General features: G+C 37.0%; 1 protein-coding gene across 3 annotated transcripts in view; it reads left to right on the top strand.

Moving 5' to 3' along the window:
* LOC126235977 (sterol O-acyltransferase 2-like) overlaps positions 1 to 18,347 on the top strand; it is a 263,506-nt gene extending 245,159 nt beyond the window's left edge. For all 3 annotated transcript variants that reach the window (XM_049944956.1, XM_049944955.1, XM_049944954.1), the window contains 3 exons: positions 2,306 to 2,534; positions 11,188 to 11,327; positions 17,838 to 18,347. In XM_049944956.1, the coding sequence (XP_049800913.1) occupies positions 2,306 to 2,534; positions 11,188 to 11,327; positions 17,838 to 17,900 (432 nt within the window). In that variant the 3' untranslated portion in view covers positions 17,901 to 18,347. The remainder of the gene's footprint in view (positions 1 to 2,305; positions 2,535 to 11,187; positions 11,328 to 17,837) is intronic.
* The last annotated feature ends 3,350 nt before the right edge of the window (positions 18,348 to 21,697 follow it).

Genomic DNA, 21,697 nt, shown 5'->3' with positions numbered 1-21,697 from the left:
TATTCCACAGAGCATAAGCTGCCAGCTTGTCTCTGTTCCACAGTACAGGTGTCAAGGAGCTCTGTCCCTGGAAGATGACGGATTCGCATCCTCCCACTGGCAAGATGAAAATGTCAGAATTCATCAGACCCTGTAACACTCTGCCACTGCACCAAAATCCAGTGGTAATGACCACATGCGCATTTCAGTTGTAGTTGCCAGTGTTGTGGTGTTAACTCTTGCACATTCATGGGTCATTGGCTGTGGAGGCACGTTATAGGGAGTATTTTTGGATATACTTATACTCTGCCCAATATTGAAGTCTGATGCTCATTCTGCCACAGTTCACCGTCTGTTCTGTTATACCAATATGCCTGGCGTACAATGTCAGACATCAGTAAAGAGGGCTAGCCACCTAACACCACGATGTCGGGACACGGTTTACATCTCGGTTTTACCATGTGTTAAAGCCACTCACCACAGCGCTCCTCAAACACCTGACAAGTTGTGCAGTTTCTGAAATGCTCTGCCAACCCTCAGGGCCATCACACTTTGCCCTCGGCCAAATGCAGATAGATCACATGCTTTCCCCACTCCACACAGATACAGCACACTCACTGACACTGTATGCACTGTGCACATGTCTAGTTAGCAGTCATTCCTTGCCAAGTGTTGCTGCTATCACCAAGCTGACATCTATTATGAGATTGTCGTCAACTAGTTTGACATAGATGTCTTCGGGGATGAACTCGTGGGCATCGAGTGTGATGACCGCCGGGATGCTGGGCTGAGGAGTAGCCCCAATGATCTGTTGGCTGGGGACATGGGCATCATGCACAACGTGTGGGCTGGCTGAATTCATAGGGCATGAGATTACATTGTCATGGAGGACCCATACTAGTTCGTCTGTCTAGGAAAACCATCATTTTCTTCTTGTGGAGAACAATTTTGAAGGAGTGCAGGCCATGCCTGGCAACTGGAAGAAATCCGAAATATGGTGGCTGTATAGCTGGCTGGACAGTGTCATTGCACAGCATGATGTAGTTGCAGTCTGATAGCACTTTATATCTTGTGATTGGTAGAAGGTGTGCACTCCCGCTGACATTGTTAGCACTGAAATGCAAGTGAGGAAACATTCCCCCTCTCATGTCCCTGTTCCCCATGGAACATCATGGCCATCAGCCAACTTATTGTCTAAAGAATGTTTGTTTCCAGGAAAATAATCTGATTTGACGCACATGTCCAGGGTTTTCAAGGTTTTTATTTGGGATCAGCAACATAAGTGATGGAAGACCTATTGCAATGATATGTCAAGTTAATTAGTTACACAAAAATGACATCTAGAACAATTTAATCCACAACAGTATATGAATTAGTTTTAAATGATGAAAAGAAAAATTACTCCATTCTGTGCATAATTACATGAACATGTATACTGCTTATGTTAACTTTGGCATACCCTGAGCTACATCTTCACTTAGTCAGTATAGGGTAGCAGTAGCTATCACGCCATCAAATGAAGCAATTCTATAATGACTGAATTCATAATATCCAGTGATTTAGGGCACTATACAACAAGTTCGTTTATTTGAATGGATGCATATAGGGTCTGAAGATGGCATAATGAAATGCCAAAACTGTTAGTCTTCACACTAAATACAACAAATACATTATATACTTTTATTCAATACTTTACTACAGCATGAGCTTCAGGAGTAATGTGGCTAAGGTCAAAAAAGTATTTATTCTACAGAAGCTCACAATAAGAATATTATGTAAAGTTCATGACTTAACATCTTACAGTAGTCTCTTCAGGGCTGTGGGGATTCTTAACTTGCACGATGATGCACATACTTTATCATGGTACTTGTGGTTAATAATTAATGTGAACTTAGGATGAATTCTGCAATTAACTATCTCAGTGCTAGCAGTGGAAATAATTTCCACAACTACTATCCATCCCTATCCAGAATAGTGTTTCTTAACTCTTAGTGTGAAGGCCTGTTTCAGGTTGCCACTAGGCATCACACAGAAAATTGAATATCACCATATACTCAAAAAAAAGTGAGGGAATAGCTCATTGGTAACTCTTTCTGCAATTTAGCAGAATATTTGGATGCAAGGATTTACAGCTACATGGAGTGTCCAAAAATCATTCTCAAGGAGAGATTCATTTGGGTTTTATTGGCAGTGGTAAGAAACTGAAGGGGTGGAAAAAGAACAAGAATTAAATTGTGAATGATAGTTGACCGTGTGTGTGTTTTAACATAAATAAGTGTATAATTGTGCTACACTGAATACAAAGAATTTTTATTTTTATTTTCAGGACTGGTGGAATGTTAATTCCTATGGAGCCTACTATCGGAACTGGAATGTTGTTGTCCATGATTGGCTGTACACATATGTGTACAAAGACCTGAGTGAGCTGCTAGGTGGCAAAAGACGAACTATACTTGCTGTTTTCTCCCTGTCTGCAATTGTCCACGAGTACATTCTCACATTCATGTTTGGTTTCTGTTATCCAATGCTCTTCATGGCCTTTGAAGTATTTTCAGGTTACTATCATCTACGTAATTATATATTATCAGTTAGGTCTGACTTCGTCTGAGAGTTCAACATTGTGAAAAGTTTTAAAGAAATATACCCTCACTTATACACTGGTTGGCAAAACTTAAGGATGAAGGTAACTTTTGCATGATACATGACTGCCAAGTAACACAGCTCAATAAAATGTGTACCATACATAGAAAGAGCTACTACAGTATGTTACAGAAGCTAATAAACAGAAATATGCAATAAGATGAATATGAATGACATTTTAATTCAATGACAATAATTACACTGAAGTCACCACAGTTTATGATAATCTCCTGGACATTACAAAACACAGAACATGGTTCGTTACAGGGTGGGTGATCGCCATGGGCAGTAATGCATGCTCTGTGATGTGACCCCACAACAGCCCAGCCGTGAGGTCGGTTAGGAATACTTGTGGGCATTCCATTCCGCCACCAGCACAGTTGATAACTGCTGGACAGTTGTTGCTGCATGTGAACATGCTGCAATGCATCCTACACGTTTGATGGGATTTAAGTCATGGAATGGGCAGATCAGTCCATTCACTGAATTTTCTCTTGTTTCAAGAGCTCAGCCACATGTGCTGTTTGATGCAGTCACACATTGTCGTGCATAACAATGCGGTCTGGGTTAAATGCACCCTTGAAAAAATGAATGCTGAGAAGGTGTACAGTGTCACAAGAACTAGTGAGTGTATCAGGTTCAAAGATTTGGAGATCAGTAAGCCCATGCAACATTATCCCTCCCCATACTATAACACCTGGACCACCAAAACATTCATGTTCAACAATGCTGGAGTTCCGTTATATGGTGAGATTTGGAAGTGCACAATTCACCCAGGGGAATTGTTGAACATGATCATTCTGATGGCCAAGTGTTACTGTGTGGAGAGGAATACATCTGCATGGACATGTTGTCTTCCAAATCCTAAATTATGGTATTCTCATCAGTCAGTGTTGTTGTAATGCTACTCCTTCCACATTTGCATGTTTTGAGGGCAGCATTCGGCCCTGACATCATATTTATGGATGAAAATGTGTGACCTCATCAAACAGCACAAGTGGAGGAGCTCTTGGATCGAGAGGTTATTTGACAAGAGGACAAACCTGTCCGTTCCCCGAACTAAGTACCATTAAACACATTTGTGATGCATTGGGGAGATGTACCGTATTTACTCGAATCTATGCCGCACTCGAATATAAGCCGCACCTGAAAAATGAGACTCGAAATCAAGGGGAAAAAAAATTCCTGAATCTAAGCCGCACCTGAAGTTTGAGACTCAAAATTCAAGGGGAGAGAAAAGTTTTAGACCGCACCTCCAAATCGAAACAAAGTTGGTGCATTGTAACATGAGAGACAATTTAGGTCGAATGGATGAAGATACAACTACAGGAGTTTGGTTTGAGTCGTAAGCTTAGCAGTTAAGCTTTACCAGGTAGCCATTGCTATGCTCGAGGCGCTCCGTCCATATTCATACGGGGACCCTTCATTTTTCACGTGCTTCGTCAGGTTTGAATCGATTGCTTATTTTGCTTTGATCTGATAAGTGCCATTCTCTTTGTTATAGGTGTGTACGTCACTCTAAGCTGAAGATACATTATTGCACTGTTTGTCGCATTCTGATAATGACTGTTTACGACCTGTCGCCGCCCGCAGCATGGCTTGCTTTTGTGGCTTTTGTGCACGCTATCGCCTCTTACAATTAAAAAAAAAAGAGAGAAATAGTCTCACTAGCGAAACAAAGGCAAGTGACTGCTATTTGTTGTGACTTACATTGCTGGTTTCTTTGATAAACAAGAACCAAATAATAGACTGTGTATGACAGAAGATGCTCGCAATGAGAGTTTAGCGAAAATTTTTCTCCGTTTGAAAATCTTTGCAGACACCTCTTTAGTACATTACATTCTGCACAGAAATTAGAGTCATCTTAGATTTAAAAATTTAGTCAGTTGCCGTGCTTCATTTCTGACTGTATCAGTATTCAGCATAAGAATAATACGAATATAAACATGACATGCTATGTATATTCTTCAGCGTTTGCTATTGTCTCACTCAAGTTTCGTGGTTTATTAAACAGACAGGATTTAAATGAGACAGCAGCAAACACGAAAGAATACGTGGCATAATGTTTACATTCGTATTATTCTTATGGTGAAGAGAATACAGCATGTGATCCACGATTCATAAAAGTTCCTATTAGGAACCATCGCTTGTCACAGGTAGGAAAAAATTCAGAATGTAGAGTTGGCCATATTGACATACATCCCAAACAGTCTTGCCAGTCGGAGTAGAATTTTAGTGATGACTTCAAATGCAGAGTGTGTTGTCTTCAGTCCGTAGACTGGTCTGATGCAGCTCTCCACGCTTTTCTATCCTGTGCAATGCAGAGTAGCAACACTTATAAAATAAGAATGAAAATAACTTAGAAATTAAACGCTGAAATTTAAAACAAGTTTTTATTAGGTTTGTAATACATCTTATACGAAATATTTAAAATATGTCATGATTCTGAATCACTATCACTCGATTCTTTGTTGCTCATTTCTTCATACAGAGCATCGTCCTGCGTACCATCTAGTGCATTGGATATCGAACATTTTTTAAACGCTTGTTGCACAGTCTGATTTGGAACACACTTCCACGCATCATAAATCCATTGGCACACTTGCAACAAACTTGCGCGTTTTACACGTACTGTTGGTGTCAGTTGTCTGTTGCTTTTCAAAAGCCAGTCTGTGTACATGCGTTTAAGCTTGTCCTTAAATGGTTTATTCAAACAGACGTCAAGTAGTTGCAGAATTGACGTCATCCCACCTGGAGTTACTGTCAAGTCCGTTTTGCTTTCCTCTAATTCTCGTTTTACTGCAGGTGTTGTATGGCCTGCGTAAGCATCTAATACCGACAGCATTACGCCAGGACGACGATTCCACACTCCACCACCACCACCACCACCATCATCATCACCATCATCATTTAAGACTGATTATGCCTTTCAGCGTTCAGTCTGGAGCATAGCCCCCTTATAAAATTCCTCCATGATCCCCTATTCAGTGCTAACATAGGTGTCTCTTCTGATGTTAAACCTATTACTTCAAAATCATTCTTAACCGAATCCAGGTACCTTCTCCTTGGCCTGCCCCGACTCCTCCTACCCTCTACTGCTGAACCCATGAGTCTCTGGGGTAACCTTGCTTCTCCCATGCGTGTAACATGACCCCACCATCTAAGCCTGTTTGCCCTGACTGCTACATCTATACAGTTCATTCCCAGTTTGATTTCCTCATTGTGGACACCCTCCTGCCATTGTTCCCATCTACTAGTACCTGCAATCATCCTAGCTACTTTCATATCCGTAACCTCAACCTTGTTGATAAGGTAACCTGAATCCACCCAGCTTTCGCTCCCATACATTAAAGTTGGTCGAAAGATAACTTAGTCTTGGTACTGACTTCCTTCTTGCAGAAGAGAGTAGATCGTAGCTGAGCGCTCACTGCATTAGCTTTGCTACACCTCGCTTCCAGTTCTTTCACTATGTTGCCATACTGTGAGAATATGCATCCTAAGTACTTGAAACCGTCCACCTTTTCTAACTTTGTTCCTCCTATTTGGCACTCAATCCGTTTATATTTCTTTCCCACTGACATTACTTTCGTTTTGGAGATGCTAATCTTCATACCATAGTCCTTACATTTCTGATCTAGCTCTGAAATATTACTTTGCATACTTTCAATCGAATCTTCCATCACAACTAAGCCATCCGCATATGCAAGACTGCTTAATTTGTGTTCATGTATCTTAATCTCACCCAGCCAGTCTATTGTTTTCAACATATGATCCATAAATAATATGAATAACAGTGGAGACAGGTTGCAGCCTTGTCTTACCCCTGAAACTACTCTGAACCATGAACTCAATTTACCATCAACTCTAACTGCTGCCTGACTATCCATGTAAAGACTTTTAATTGCTTGCAAAAGTTTGCCTCCTATTCCATAATCTCGTAGAACAGACAATAACTTCCTCCTAGGAACCCGGTCATATGCCTTTTCTAGATCTATAAAGCATAGATACAATTCCCTGATCCACTCATAACACTTCTCCATTATTTGCCGTAAGCTAAAGATCTGGTCCTGACAACCTCTAAGAGGCCTAAACCCACACTGATTTTCATCCAATTGGTCTTCAACACTCCACCATGTCCTCCAAAAACCACACAGTTGCGTTTGCTCGTACAATTACAGTTTTTGGAAACACTTCCGATTTCGGTAAAGTCTTTCGCTTGAAAACTATGAATGGGGGTAATTTATGTCCATCTGCTGAGGAAGCAAGCATGACGGACATCCGCTGTTTTTCACCCCCTGATGTAAAAACACTTACGTCTTTCTTTCCTGTGGCGTCAACCGTATAATTTGACGGCATGTCAGAATATACTGGAGTTTGGTCAGTCAGAATATACTGGAGTTTGGTCAGCATTTCCTATCTGACCAAGAAGGTATTGCTTCTCTGTGCGCCGCCGCCTGATTATGAAGCGCTGAAATTCCACAAGTTTTTCTTCATAATTTTTCGGCAGCTTTTGTGCAACTGAAGTTCGCCTCCGAAGTGAAAAAACCCCAGCGTTTCATAAACTGATCAATCTAGCTGCGACTAGCCTTAAAATTTTCGATTTTTTGATCTTTGGTAATAACATGTGCCTTAATTTTTAAAATTTCGGCGTTCACAGGCAGCAATTTCTGACCCTGTTCCTTAAATTAATTTAAAATCGCTTCTAGCGAATGATATCGGCCACACTTTGGCGCACTAAATGCTTTCCTGCTACTTGAACATTCAAATAATTTGTCTCTCTGCAGTCGCCATCGCCTGATGTTGCTCTCATCAATCCCGTATCGCAGACCTGCAGTACGATTAGAACTTTGTTCCGCAAAATAAATAACTCCCGTCTTGAATTTGGCACTATAATGAAAGCGCTTCATTATGGTTCACTAACACCAACAAGCACTTCACAAAATTCCACGAAGCAGGAGGTGCCGCTACGTGAAATCTTAATCAGCCCAGCGTATCAACTCGTGCAACAACCCTAAAGGCTTATACATTGTTGGTATTATGTGTAAAGAAATTTATTTTTGTTGCTACGAGTATTTGAAAGGCTGCTACATTCGAAGATGAACAATACTGAATTTCTATTTACTTCGTTGGATAATGTATGAAAATGCAGTGGTCGAAACTCGGGCGGAGAAAAAAAGCTCGTCTTGTACCTTTTTTTTAAAAATTTATTTACTGACGCAGAGGTTTTGGCGCCAGTACTTATCTTTGTGCCTGCAAAGCATTCCTGTGTAGTGCTACATATATTCGACGGCAGAAGTTAGTTGTGGCAGCACCTACCCACATTTTTCAGAACTCGATACTTAGCCTGTAGGCTGTTTTTTGGATTACAAAAACCGGAAAAAAGCGCAGCTTAGATTCTAGTAAATACGGTATTGCAGCATGTCCTTGTGCACCAACCACAATCCAGCAGTTGTCAGCCACACTGGTGGAGAAATGGAATACCCTACCAACCCTGTAGCCGGCGTGGGAGCACATTACAGAATGTGTACTGCTGTCCATGGTGATCACACATCCCATAAAGAATAAAGTCCCACCTTTTGGAATGTCTAGGGGAGCATCGTGAACCACAATGATTTCAAGGAATGTATTGTCTTCAAATACAAACGTAATTTCTGTTCATCTCATTGAGTATTTCTTTCAGTTACCATCCATACATTACTGTAGCAGTTCTTTCCATGTATGGTCTAAGTTTCTTAGAGCTATGTTACTTGGCAGTGATAAGTCATGAAAAATTACTTTTTTTCCTTAACTTGAGCTTTCAGTGAAATTCTGTCGAAAGTCACATTCAATTAGTGTAACGTTCTCTGTACAGGAAAATTACCATATGATATGGAAGTTGGCATTTTTATCATGTGTTTATCTCTTTTTACAAAAGATTACTCCTCCTTGGCACTGATTATGTGCCACTATCATAAAAACAAAGCCTCTCTTTTGGGTTGTGAAGTGATCACAATGAAACCAGGAATTATTACTTCACTACAGAAATGTGAGCACTTCATTATAGAATTTCCCTTATATGATGCACGTTTGTCAGAAATACTTTCCGCTGATAATTTTACTGTGTACTCTACAGTCTAATCCTACTCTTCAAAATAATATCTTACAACTGAACTGAGCTGAAATTCAATTTCTAGCTATCACATATTGTCAAAAAAAAAGGATACTCAATGACAGGATGACCAGTACAAAGCATGATAAATAACTGTTAAAATTTGTGGTATAGTTCACTGAAAAATACAGAAAACTAATTTTTCGAGAGCTGAGGCAAATCATCATTTGAATCAAATTTGAAGTCCTCTATTTAAAATGACTATACAGCATACAGATAAGAGTGCTAAGGGTTAAAAACTTGTAAATTTTACTAGGTCTGGTTAGCTGTATCTACAGTATAAGAATTTTTCTGATCTTATGCTTTATCATGCAGATAAGAATAATTCAGTCTCTTGCAAATCGGTTTTATTTGTGAATATCTTTATTGGTATGCACAAATAAAACATTCAGCTGCAAAATGGGGAATTTTTTTCATCAAATGATAAAGCATAATTTAAATAGCAACTCAGGCGAAATGTTTCAAATATTATACTACTTTTCTGATGACTTGTATATTAATTCTCTCTAATTACAAAATTTCACTTCATGTTTGATTACTTTCGTTTACATATGTTGAACAATGTTTATAAACAAGGGCACAGCAAAATTACTTGTCTAAATGTCCACATTGCATTTTATCTTGAACTATTGTAAATCTATTTGTAAATGCAGCCACTGGTAACTAGTGCAACACAATATTTACTTAGAAAACACAGGAATTTGCCTGCAGGGGAACAGCAAACATTGGAAATTAAAATTGTAGAGCAGCTACAAGTTGCATGGTAACTATTTCTTTATTTTAACACTTTCACTTGACCAGCATGAGCATCTTCATAACTGTGAAAACACATTGCATTACACTACTACACAGCCAAATAAATTCACAGATTGAATTTCAACGTACTAATTTATGTTACATAGCAAAAGGCCACACAATACAGATTTTGGGTTGTTTTATGCCACCGTCCTGCATAAAATGGAATAAGTTGGTTGTGTACAGTTAACGTAAACTCTCTGGTCATGTCCATTCTAAGATTAAATGATGAGACATACCAGTTCTCATCGAGAGTGTTAAAGCCCTATCAGTATGTGTGTTGGTTGAAATCACCTTGCGAAGCTGATTGTAAAACACAGTAATACAAAAAACACTAGAACAACTATAACAAATATCCACTGCCTTTTTGAGTATTCACAGGTACAAGGCTAAAAAACTATACCTGCCTGTTAAAATAATTATGAAAAGAAATAGCAAAATTACAAATTAAAATTATAATTGTCATTTTTATGGGTGTTGATACACATTATGTATGTTACAAGTCATTAAGACCATTAAAATTAACCTATATTAGTGTAGATGAAATGCACTATTCAGACATGACGATATGATTCCTCTTACATCTACAGCTACTAGAATGCAATATATGAAGAGACAGATGTACAACATATGTATTTATTTACAACGTACATATTTTGGTGCACACATGAATTTGCGTTTACTCATGATAACAAATTTCAAACTGCATGAAACTTGCAAAATAAAACCAGACAACTATTATGAAGGCCATTCATGTTGGTTCTTGGTGCCATAAGGATAATTGTTGTCACTTGATGTTATTCATTTATTTATCTATTTATTGTGGAATCATACACACTTAGTTGTATTTAGTTCTCTAGGATTTTAATGAGCTTTTACAAATATGACATACGTAAGTCAATGTCTGAAGGAAAACAGTCAATTTTAATAACCAGCTGTGAATCTTCAAAATGTGTTCATACCCATGGGTGCAGTGACTCCTTACCATGTTTGACATTGACAGAGCTGACATGAATGGCCTTCCTGATTGTTATCTGGTTTAAATGCAAAAGTTCTATGCAATTTGAAATTTATTATATTCAAGAGGATACACTAATATCTACCAAATATGTACATTGTAAATAAACATATACTTTGCAAATACCTTTTTCTCCATATACTGCACTCTTAATCTGTAGACATAAGAGGAATCGTGTCATCATGTCTCAATGGTATATTTAATCCATGTCAGTATAGATTACTTTTGATGGCATTAATAACTTATTATATACATGACATATGTATATTAATGCCCATAAAAGTGGCAATTATAATTTTAATTTGAATTAATAACTAGATGTGATATTTTAGATTTGTATGTGTGAATGTGTAGCTGTTTGCTATTTAATGTAAGTTATCTCATTGTAAGTCAAATTTGTGATTTTAATTTTTTGCATGGTGGTGTAACACATTGTATTTCCACAATTCTGAAGGTGCTTGTATTGGTCGAGAGAGAAATGTAAAAACAGAGAAAAAGTCCATGAAACTTGCAGCTGCTCTACAATTTTAACAATATTGTTTCTTACTTTTATTTATTTATTTATTATTATTATTATTGTTGTTGTTGTTGTTGTTGTTGTTTACAGTGGGTCTGATGTTTGTATCACGTGATCGGCTGCCAGGTAGCAATCTTTTGATGTGGTTGCTCTTCACAATAGGAACAGGGCTTCTTATCAGCCTCTACATGATGGAGTGGTTCGCTAGACGCCACTGCCCTCGATTTATTGTAAGTATCAGGTATCTGACTACAGGTTTAAACTACGATTATAATCTAATGCATTTATTTTAGTTAAAGACTAATCTTTGTGCAATCCTTTTTGGAACATTTATGAGGAGCTTAAACACGATGCTAGAATGCTGTGCTGTAACACTCTGCACAAAAAATTAAAAAGACGAGGAGTACAAGGTGTAGCAAATAGCTGGTTGTGTTCATACCTAAAAAAACTGCAGGCAGAAGGTATCACTTTCGTATGAATTCAACACTAAGAATAAAACAAGAAACAATCCTTCCTTTCTAGCGAATTACCAATAAAAGATGGCGTACTGCAGGGCTCAGTCTTAGGTCCACTACGCTTCTTGATTTAAGTGGACAACTTCATTGAACATATGAGTCCCCAAGAAACTGTTCTATTTGTCAATAACACCAGCACATTGTTTACTGGATCCAGACCAGTAACCTTGCACTCAACAGCATAATGTTCTGTGAAAAGACTTTGAGTGGCTCACCAAAAACAAACTCACTATAAATACTGAAAAAGTTGTGGGTTTTATTTCCTCCATTTAATCAAATATCTATTCAAGTATGAGTAAAAACAGATGATCCCTTAGAAAATGAAAGTGTCCCAAAATGTATGGGTTTTTGGGTTCAGCAAGATTTAAAGTGGGACACACATATAAATAAGTTGTCTACACTCATCCATGATCTATTTTCTAAGAATATTAAAGTAAAAAAAAGCAAAACAACAGTACAGCAGGCATACTATGTGCAGTTCCAATTGCTGCTTTGATATGGGATCATTTCCTGGGGATAATCAACACACAGGGTAAAGGTTTTCAGTATGCAAACAAGAACTCTATGAATAATTTGTACCCTTAGAAAGATAGGCCTGTAAATCTCATTTTGCTGAGCCTGGTGTTCTGAATGTTCCAATTTATTCATTTATGAAACTATCTCACTCACTAGACTACCTCTTGAAAACAGGCAAACTACTACAGAACAAAACTGTACACAACTATTGTACCAGAGGGGAATAAAATATACATTAAAAATATCACAGGACAACAGACTATCAGAGGAGCATAATTAACATTGGTGTAATATTACACGATAAGATAACGGAGGATACAAAAATTGTTATGTATCCAATATTTAAAATTAAACTAAAGGCATTTCTAATAAATTTATGGGTTGGAGGCTGCAGACAGCTTAGAATATAGCAGAAACATGTAGTCACACATTTTATATTCTTATTACAGTTAGTGAGTGCATTATTTGAAGAACTAGCAGCACCATCTTCACCGCACATATCACAAAGTTATCCCTGACATAACACATTCTTCAAGAAACTTTTTGAATTCTCAACTCAGTGTTACACCTGTTATGATCTGTAGAAGTAAGCACTATTTTTACAGTTTTTGTACTTTGAGTGAAAATTTCTGAAAAGAAGACTGTACAATGAAGAATATATTATGAATGTATTCATTATTATTGAAAGATGATGATGTCCAACTGCCAGGGGGAGTTGTGTGTCATAATGAACTCACTAATGATTCATTGTGGCATGCACATGTGGAACAGCAGCTCACCCATTGTTGAAAAATAAATGAAAAGAGTTTGCTGTCAGAAAAAATTCTATAAATCACATGAAAGAGGACTCTACTGAGATCTTTCAGCAGGAAAATAAGAAAGTTATTGAAGCATCAGACAAAATTTCTCTCTTAATAGCAGAAAAACCTGGTACTATTGGTGAGATGTTATATAAATCTTCCATCTTATAGCAACCAGAATGGTTTTTGGGAAAGATAGTCACTGAAAAATTGACAGGACACTTTTCAAACAGTGTGTAATGAAGGATCAAAGAAATGGCCCTGGATATAAAAGTACAGCTAGTTAAAAGACTGAAAAGTCTCCATTCTTTATCCTCGCAGTGCGGAGACTCTACTGATATAGCTCAACATTCTCATTTAGTAGTATGCTGTTGATGTATGGATGAGACAGAAATAATGGAACCATTATGGTTTTCTAAAAACTAGGAAGTATCATCAAGTATGTCTAATGTATTTCCTACTGGAAAAATCCTAGTCTATTGGCTCTCACTCTATGATTCACACAAGGGCTCTCTTATAAAGCTAAAACACCTAAGAAACTGAACACTGCACTGAAAGTGACCATCAGTGTAATTAATAAAATTAAATGCTGTGAATACTCCTTTTTTTCTGAATCCTATGTAACGACGTACATGCTGAACAGCAGTCTTTAATCTTTCATATACAAGTATGATGTCTTTCAAAAGGCAATATGCTTAGCATGCTGCATGAATTGAAATCAGATGTGGAACTATTTCTTTTTAGAGAGAGGAAAGCAGACCTTTATTGTTCATTCACTGATGACACCTTTACATTTTCACTAGTATACCTTGCAGACCTCTTTGAAATCCACATTAATCTGCATTTGCAGTTTCAAGGTAAAAATACCACAATAATGGTTGCCAATGATGCCATAGACAGACTATGGAAGAATCACCTGGATGCTCTTATTACTAACTTCTCATCACTCCCTCAATTCAGTGAACTTCCAGATAGGCAAGAAACTGGCAGTGCAAGTTAGCAACATCACCCTTCACAATTTATGTGCATGACATTCCTAACGAAATTTACAAGGATGCATTTGAACTGAATTGTGTTGTGGATGAACTTAGGATATTTCCTATAGGAAACAAATGTTACAGGTCCGTTACTAAGGTTACTAAGAGATTTTGCCACTTACAGCAATTTAAAAATCACAAATTCACTTTTTAAGAAGAAGGATATACACAAGTATACTTGGGCCAGCAGAGGACTTAGATCAATAATTGACTGCATCTTAGTAAATGATAAGCTAGCGTGCCAAGTAGGGGATACAAGAATTTATAGAGGACAAGATCATTTCTTACTAATCTTTTTACAAAATGGAAGAAAATAACTAAACAAGTAACAAACCAACAAGATCAAAGTGTTTATAAGGTATACTTGCTTGAAGAGGACAGTATTAGACACCTGTACCAAAGGAGATCAAATGAAGAACTAGCAAACTTACAAATTAAAGACGATACAGAAGAAGAATGGCAAACTCTGAAGAATACTGTTTGCAGAGTAGCAGGAGGCGCTCTCAGTAAAAAGAAAAGAATATGGAAAGGAAAAGGCCTAAAAATTTGGAATTAGGATATAATGAAAGCTGTCAGAGAAAAACAGGATGCATCTATAAAACTTGTAGTCAACCCCACTATTGAGAACAAACAATACTACAAGGAGAAAATAAATAATGCTAAATGCATAGTAAGGAAAGCACATCAGGAGCACTGGGATAGGTTTATTTCAAATATTAAACATGATATCCATGGAAGACAACAAATGGCATATAAGGTTTTAAAAAACTGAAACACAACAGAAAGAGAGAAGATACCAATAAAAAGTATTGAGGAAGAAAGTGGATAAATCATTACAGCGAATTGTGGTATGATCATAGAGCACAGTCTGACGAATTAACGTCTGCACTAACATCACTTAAGAACATAAAAGCTACAGAAAAAGACAGCATTAATGCTGAATTATTAAAATATGGAGGAATGATGCTCCACCTATGACGCTACATCCCTTCAACGAATGTTGGAAGAAGAAGAGTATTCCCAAAGACTGGAAAACAGTTCTAGTAATATCAATTTTTAAAAAAGGAGATAAAAACCTGTGGGGTAATTACAGAGGAATAAGTTTACTGGACTCAGCATACAATGACAAGATTTTAAATACAAGATTTAAAATCATAGCAGAAGCAGTACTGCATGAGGAACAAATGAGTTTTAGCAAAGGATGCTCCACAATAGATGCAGTTTTTATTCTACAGCAAATAATAGAAAAATTGAGAGAGCATAATAAAGAAACACACATTGATTTTATTGACTTTAAAAAAAGCTTTTGACAATGTCAATAGACAGAAACGTTGGGAAATAATGACGAATCACGGATACCCAAAACATCTAGTAAATGCGATAAAAAGTTTATATCATGACACATGTATCACTCTAGATCTCGATGGTAAAACAGTTAATGAGGTACCAACTAACAAAGGGGTACGACAAGGCTGCTGCAGCTCTCCAACTTTGTTCAGCATCTACATTAATGAAATAATACATATATGGAAATCAGTCAGAATTTCAGAAAAGCATCTACCTAGACAATAACATTCTTTTAAATAATTTACTATATGCTGATGATGCATTGATCCTAGCGGATAAGGAAGATGACCTTCAGAAAGAAATCTACTTGCTAAAACAAATAAGTGCAAAATTTAATACGGAAATCTCAAAAGAAAAAACTAAGACAATGGCCTTGTTGGGGAAAGAACCACTCAGAACCAAAATAGTGATAGACCAGAAGATTTTAGAACAAGTAAACCATTTCAGTTACCTTGGATGTGAAATGACATATGGGTACAGCAGAGATATTGAAATTAAGCTTAGTAAATTCAGTTGGGTATGTGGAACAATCATCAGGACCCTAAAAAACAAAACCAGGAAAGACACTCAAATTAAATTTTACAAAACTGTTGCAGTTCCCACACTGCTCTATGGGAGTGAGACATGAGTGATTACCAAGAAGCAAGAAAGCCAGAATCAGGCACAAGAAATGAAATTCCTTAGATGTATTAGAGGCTGCACAAGAGAAGACAGGCTAAGAAATCAAGCTATTAGAGAACTGCAAATCTTTAGCCTCAATGATAAAATTCTAGATTACAGAAGAAAATGGAACGAACATCTACAAAGAATGGAGAGTGAGAAACTTCGCTTAAAGGCAAGAAATTATGTTCCATGGGAGAAGAGACAGAGGAAGACTGCGACAGAGATGGGTACCATAACAGGCAATTCCTGCCTAATACTTGAAGAGAAGATGATGAGATGATTAACTTAGTAACTTTATAGCAAGAACACAACCCTTTTAGGAATAGTGATCTTCTTCCTTTAATATCTAAAAGATGACTCATAGCAACAACAAAAACTTCATTGAGTAAAAGCATGGAAAATAAAAGAAACTCTTAGGAGCAAAGAAATTCGAGTTAAATGTGAAAACCATTGTTCAAGTGAAAACAGTTTCATTAGGTATTTAAATAAGACGCATGTTTGCAAAGGTATAGCTGTTTGGAAACAACTGGACTAAACAGTGTTGATACAATCAAACTGATGTGCAGACTTTCAGCTTTCTGTGTGTCTGGTATGATTGCTGCACCATAGCTTACATGTTTTCTTGTAGCATATTTAGCATAGGTGGCCTTTGTTGAAAAACTTGACATTCCAGTGCTCCCCATAGATAGAAGTTAGGAGGATTTAGGTTTGTAAAAGACAGTAGGTATTCAATAACACCTCTCCAACTAACCGATCAATCAGGTAGAGGGTCATACCATACAAGTATGCCCTAACATCTCAATGGCAATGAGATAAAATGTAATTTTGTTGTAGGTAATAATCTCTTATGTTCATAGAACTATTTAATATCAGGGAGTTACTGAAGTCTAAAATATATCAGAAACATCTGTTGAGTTAAAATACTTTCAAGGAAGACTAGATCAACCCAATCACATGATGACTAACCACACATCAGTTCTTCTCAGATCTACCTCTTAGCATCAACAAATCGATTCACAGAAGCTACAGATTGTGACTGTTATGGCACCTTTTAGTTTTATTGAACTTCATACGACCAAATAAACTTCTTAATCTTGAAAATGGCATACATGCCTTCAAACAACTCACTACTGAAGCCTTTTGTTTAGGTTACCCTCACTGATAGCATCTAGTAACCTTCAAGTAAGTACCTCCACTGTTCAACCTTCAGAGTGTTCTATAGACTTGAATCACTTATCCCACTTTAATGTGCACACGAAGTCCCAAATTTTTTCAATGACCTCATGAAATATTACATCACCATGGAACTGGGATATCGATTGTCGCTGTTCGTGATTACCAAGATCTTTACAATATGCCCATAATGAACAGTACCGTGTCTTCAAACTATCACAAATACAATAACTTATCCAAATTATTTCAGTCATTGTTCTTGCACTTCTTTAATATAAACACTATTCCAGCATAACTTCAATACAGTTTTGCACCAATTGAAGGAAAACCTCATCTCAACCATCCTCATTGAGCTGTCTTCTGTTTGTACCATGCATGCTGAGTATGTATTCTGGGACAATAATATACTACAGTACTGTGTACAAATCTTAAATATGTTTAATTTTGTTCCAAAGATACTTTCTGTAAAAGAGTACATTTGTTTGGATCCTCTCACATTACACCTGAGCTGGGACAGCTGTCAATGTTGTGAAACTACATCGTGATGACATTTATATTGTCATTAGCAGGAGATCTCAGCATCGTGCACACTTACACTCACTCTCTTACATGGTACTTCAGTTTTCACAAACATTCATATAAAAATCACAGCTGCCAAAATTGCATTCTGTTAATGGTTTTTTTTGCAGGATTCTACATGGGACTTCTTTGTGCCAAGGTCATGGTTCTGCTCTCCACTCACGTCTGAATAACAATAACTTGTGTACCATAAGTTAAGCAGGACTTCACTTTGAAAATTGCTCTCAAAAGTTGTGGATACTCAAGAGAACTAACTTTTAAGAATAGAACTAACTTTTAAAACGAGATTATGTCAGTGCACCAGAATAAATTATTTTTATAGTGTATATATACAGACATTTTAATTGTATTCTAGTAAGTCCATTTTGTTACAATATTCATAGTTTGTTGCAATGTTAACTCTGTGAAGAATGTGACTGTGAAAGTTGTACTTCTGTATGTGATGTACTTTTGCGCTTCTGTGGTGTGAAATGTTTCTATGTATATGGCATTTGTAACGTTCTTATTGTGGTTTTTTTACTTATCAATCAGCATCCTTGTGCTACATTTTAGCATCCCCTCCCCCAAGCCCCTTACGTTGCTTTTAATGTACAAACACTGAAGGTACTGTGTAATAATACAACAAGTACTGATGACCATGAATGTACAGAATAAGTCTCTTAATGAGTTTCTGTACATAAGTAAATGACAGAATTTTGTCTTAATTGTAAATGTGTTAAGTTGTTTGACTTTTAGAGAAGTACATAAAAGTAACATAGGTATATATTTGTTACAAAAATGTACATCATCATAAGTCATAAGTGACTCCACACCACATTAAAAATTCCTTTTCTAAGAAATTCAGCAAATACTATCATCTGTCCAACTACTGCGTTACACTGCTGTAATACTGGAGGACATCTGAGTTAGTGTCTTGCTGAAGTTCCCTTACAAGGTAGTTGTTGAAGCGGAGAGGATACAATCATAGTACTTGATTCTTAATCAAGTGTTCCATATCAGTTGGTTCATTTAACTTAAGATTAACGAAGCTGTCACATCCCGCAGATTTTTGTTTCATTGCCTGATGTCTATCTCCTGCCTTCATAAGTTTGGCAAAAGAAGATGCCTTCCCCCGATCTGAACCCATGGTGGCCGTCATACCAGAGTAAGACTCATGATTAGTACCTCGCAGTCACACCACCACCACCACCACCACCACTCAGCCAACATCATATCCACTTTCAGGTCACAGCTGGCTCCACAGTTCCTTTGCTTTGGTGTTTCCACACTCCTATTCTTCTTCCTCAACAAAAATACGTGCTCAGCAACTTGAATCCTTGAACCTCTTGTGTAATATCCATTTCCTAGATACAATACTACCCAACTGCTTCTGGTATGCTACAAGTGAGATTCACTGCAGTGGGATCACAAACAATTCCACAGCTGACACAAGGCCACTCAGGTCCATGATCATTTTGACTTATGAATCCCTGTCATCCATGTCTGACAGCATTATTTTGGGCACCTATTTCACTTAGTCTAATCTGTGGGTACATAATGTCCACCAGTCACTTTGAAAGCTCCATATTACCTGTTAAAATAGGAGACAGCAATGTCATAGTTGGCATTACAACAGAAGAAATTTGGGTAGTTCTTCACATTACCAGTGGATAAGACTGTCAGATAAATGATAACTCTGTCATGGTGTAGGATTTTAGTCCCAATAACATCAATATCATTAGTTCAGTCAGTATGTGTATAGACAATCGATTTAGTAAACACTTGAACATGTCAAACAATGGAAAACATGTAACAATGTTTTTGAGAAGGGAAGTTGCCACTCACCATATAGCAGAGGAGCTGAGTCGCTGATAGGCACAACAAAAAGGCTCACACAATTAAAGCTTTGAGACATTAAGGCCCTCGTCAATGACGCACGCACACGCACACACACACACACACACACACACACACACACACACACACACACATATGCAAGCAAATGCAAATCACACACATGACTGCAGTCTCAAGCAACTGAAACCACACTGCCAGTGCGCTATACCGATTTGAAAGTACAATATCAGTGCTGACTACCAGTCATTACGTTGCATTGTCATCAATCCAAGAGCTGCCAGTAGATAGGTCTGCCACACCATGAACAGAATAACTTACATCACAGAACGATTTTGTTAAATGGAATATAAATGTTTTTGACACTGAAATCAATACACGGTGAATGTGGCAGTTGTCATAGTATTGTAAATATGTGGGTTATGTTCTGTTAATTGATTACTGATTTTCTTTCATTAAATATTTTGTCTAGAGACTGGTGGATATTATTCCTTATCAGAATTTGTTGCAAAGAGGCAATCTTCATTAGACATTAATCAACATGTTATGATTAATTATTTATGTAATAGGAATTTGTTTAGGAAGCGAACTGGTCTAGACGTTCTGCGCAGTGCATAGCATTTGTACATAAATGTAAATGTGATATATGCTACCTAGCTTTGCATTAATAAGAAAAGGACACACAAACATAAGTTTTTTTTTCTTGTTTGAATAAAATAAACAGATATTAATGATATTTAAATTATTATAACTGGAAATAATTCAGAGATTAGTTATATTTATTACCTTATAAATGGTTTGGTGCCTCAAAATTGTTTGTACAGCAAATACTACTAAAAGACTGTGTGATCACTATGCATGAGCAAATTACCAGGGGAACATATGATACTAGTGCAACATTTTATCAAGAGTTCTGCTGCCATATGAAATGCTCAATCACCAATATCAAACAATGAAAAATTCAGGATGGAATGTAACAATATTACAGAAGGAAAGTTGCTACTCTCCATATAGCGGAGATACTGAATCGCGATAGGCACAACAAAAAGATTCACACAATTACAGCTTTTGGCCATTAAAGCCTTTGTCAGCAACACACACACACACAAAAATGCAACTTGCACAAACGTCTGCAGTCTCAGACAACTGAAATCACTAATATGATTTGCAGTCTGCTCAGTAACATTCTCAGTAGGCATATGTCCATACGAAATTTTTTGTTTCAAATGATAATTCGTGTAACATCCCTAAATGGTGACTGTTCCTCCTGGAAAACTCTGTGTTATGTAGTAAATATGGTTCTGAAAGTAATACTGTGTTACTTAAGCCAAAAAATTCATAATCTGTCAGGTCTTTTGTTTTTACATCATAGATAAACGACTTACTTAATAACTTGAAAAATAATGGAAATAACTGAACAAGTTTGTCAGGAGAACGTTTCCTTTCTAAAATCATAAGGTGTTACAACAACAGGTCTGTGACTTTTGCATCTTGGTGGAACTCAGAATTACGAAAATACTACATTTTCTTGTACTCCATTACTTGTGTTGGCTTCAGACTTAACTTTGGTACACATCTGAACAAATTATATTACTTTTTGTGTATGTTAAGTAGCAATAATTGTAATGATATGATATTGTGCAATTTCTGGCCACTAAGCCTGAGCTGCATTCACACACAGGCTCTGCGAGAGGTCATATACAGACTGAATTATATTCAGATGCTCACTTTGTATCTTCTCATTATATATTTTTTTAAACCTACAATCTCAATAGAGTGAACCTACCATTAGCTGAAAAATACTTCACATACTTACATGTGAGTTTTCTTGTACTGAACATAGTTGAAAAGCTGAATGGTGCTAACGTTAAGCCAAAGGTTGATAACATTATTGATGTTGTACAAACATTCGTACTTGTTGGTAGATGGTGTGCCTACATTTGAGCACACACCAGCAGCATTTTCTGAACATGTTAAGATGTAATTACATGTTGTATCCATATAGTGTTGCCTAAGATCAAATTCAGCTCTGACTATATTTGTGTAATTTTAATTACAGCTGAGGTAGCTGTAGATAACAAATTTCAGACTAATCATTGATCGAAATTTTTCATTAAAATATTTTGTTTTATTGTTC

This window comes from Schistocerca nitens, chromosome 2, assembly GCF_023898315.1.
Source record: "Schistocerca nitens isolate TAMUIC-IGC-003100 chromosome 2, iqSchNite1.1, whole genome shotgun sequence".
Classification (NCBI taxonomy): Eukaryota; Metazoa; Arthropoda; class Insecta; order Orthoptera; family Acrididae; genus Schistocerca; species Schistocerca nitens.
This window is presented reverse-complemented; position numbering and strand designations above follow the sequence as displayed.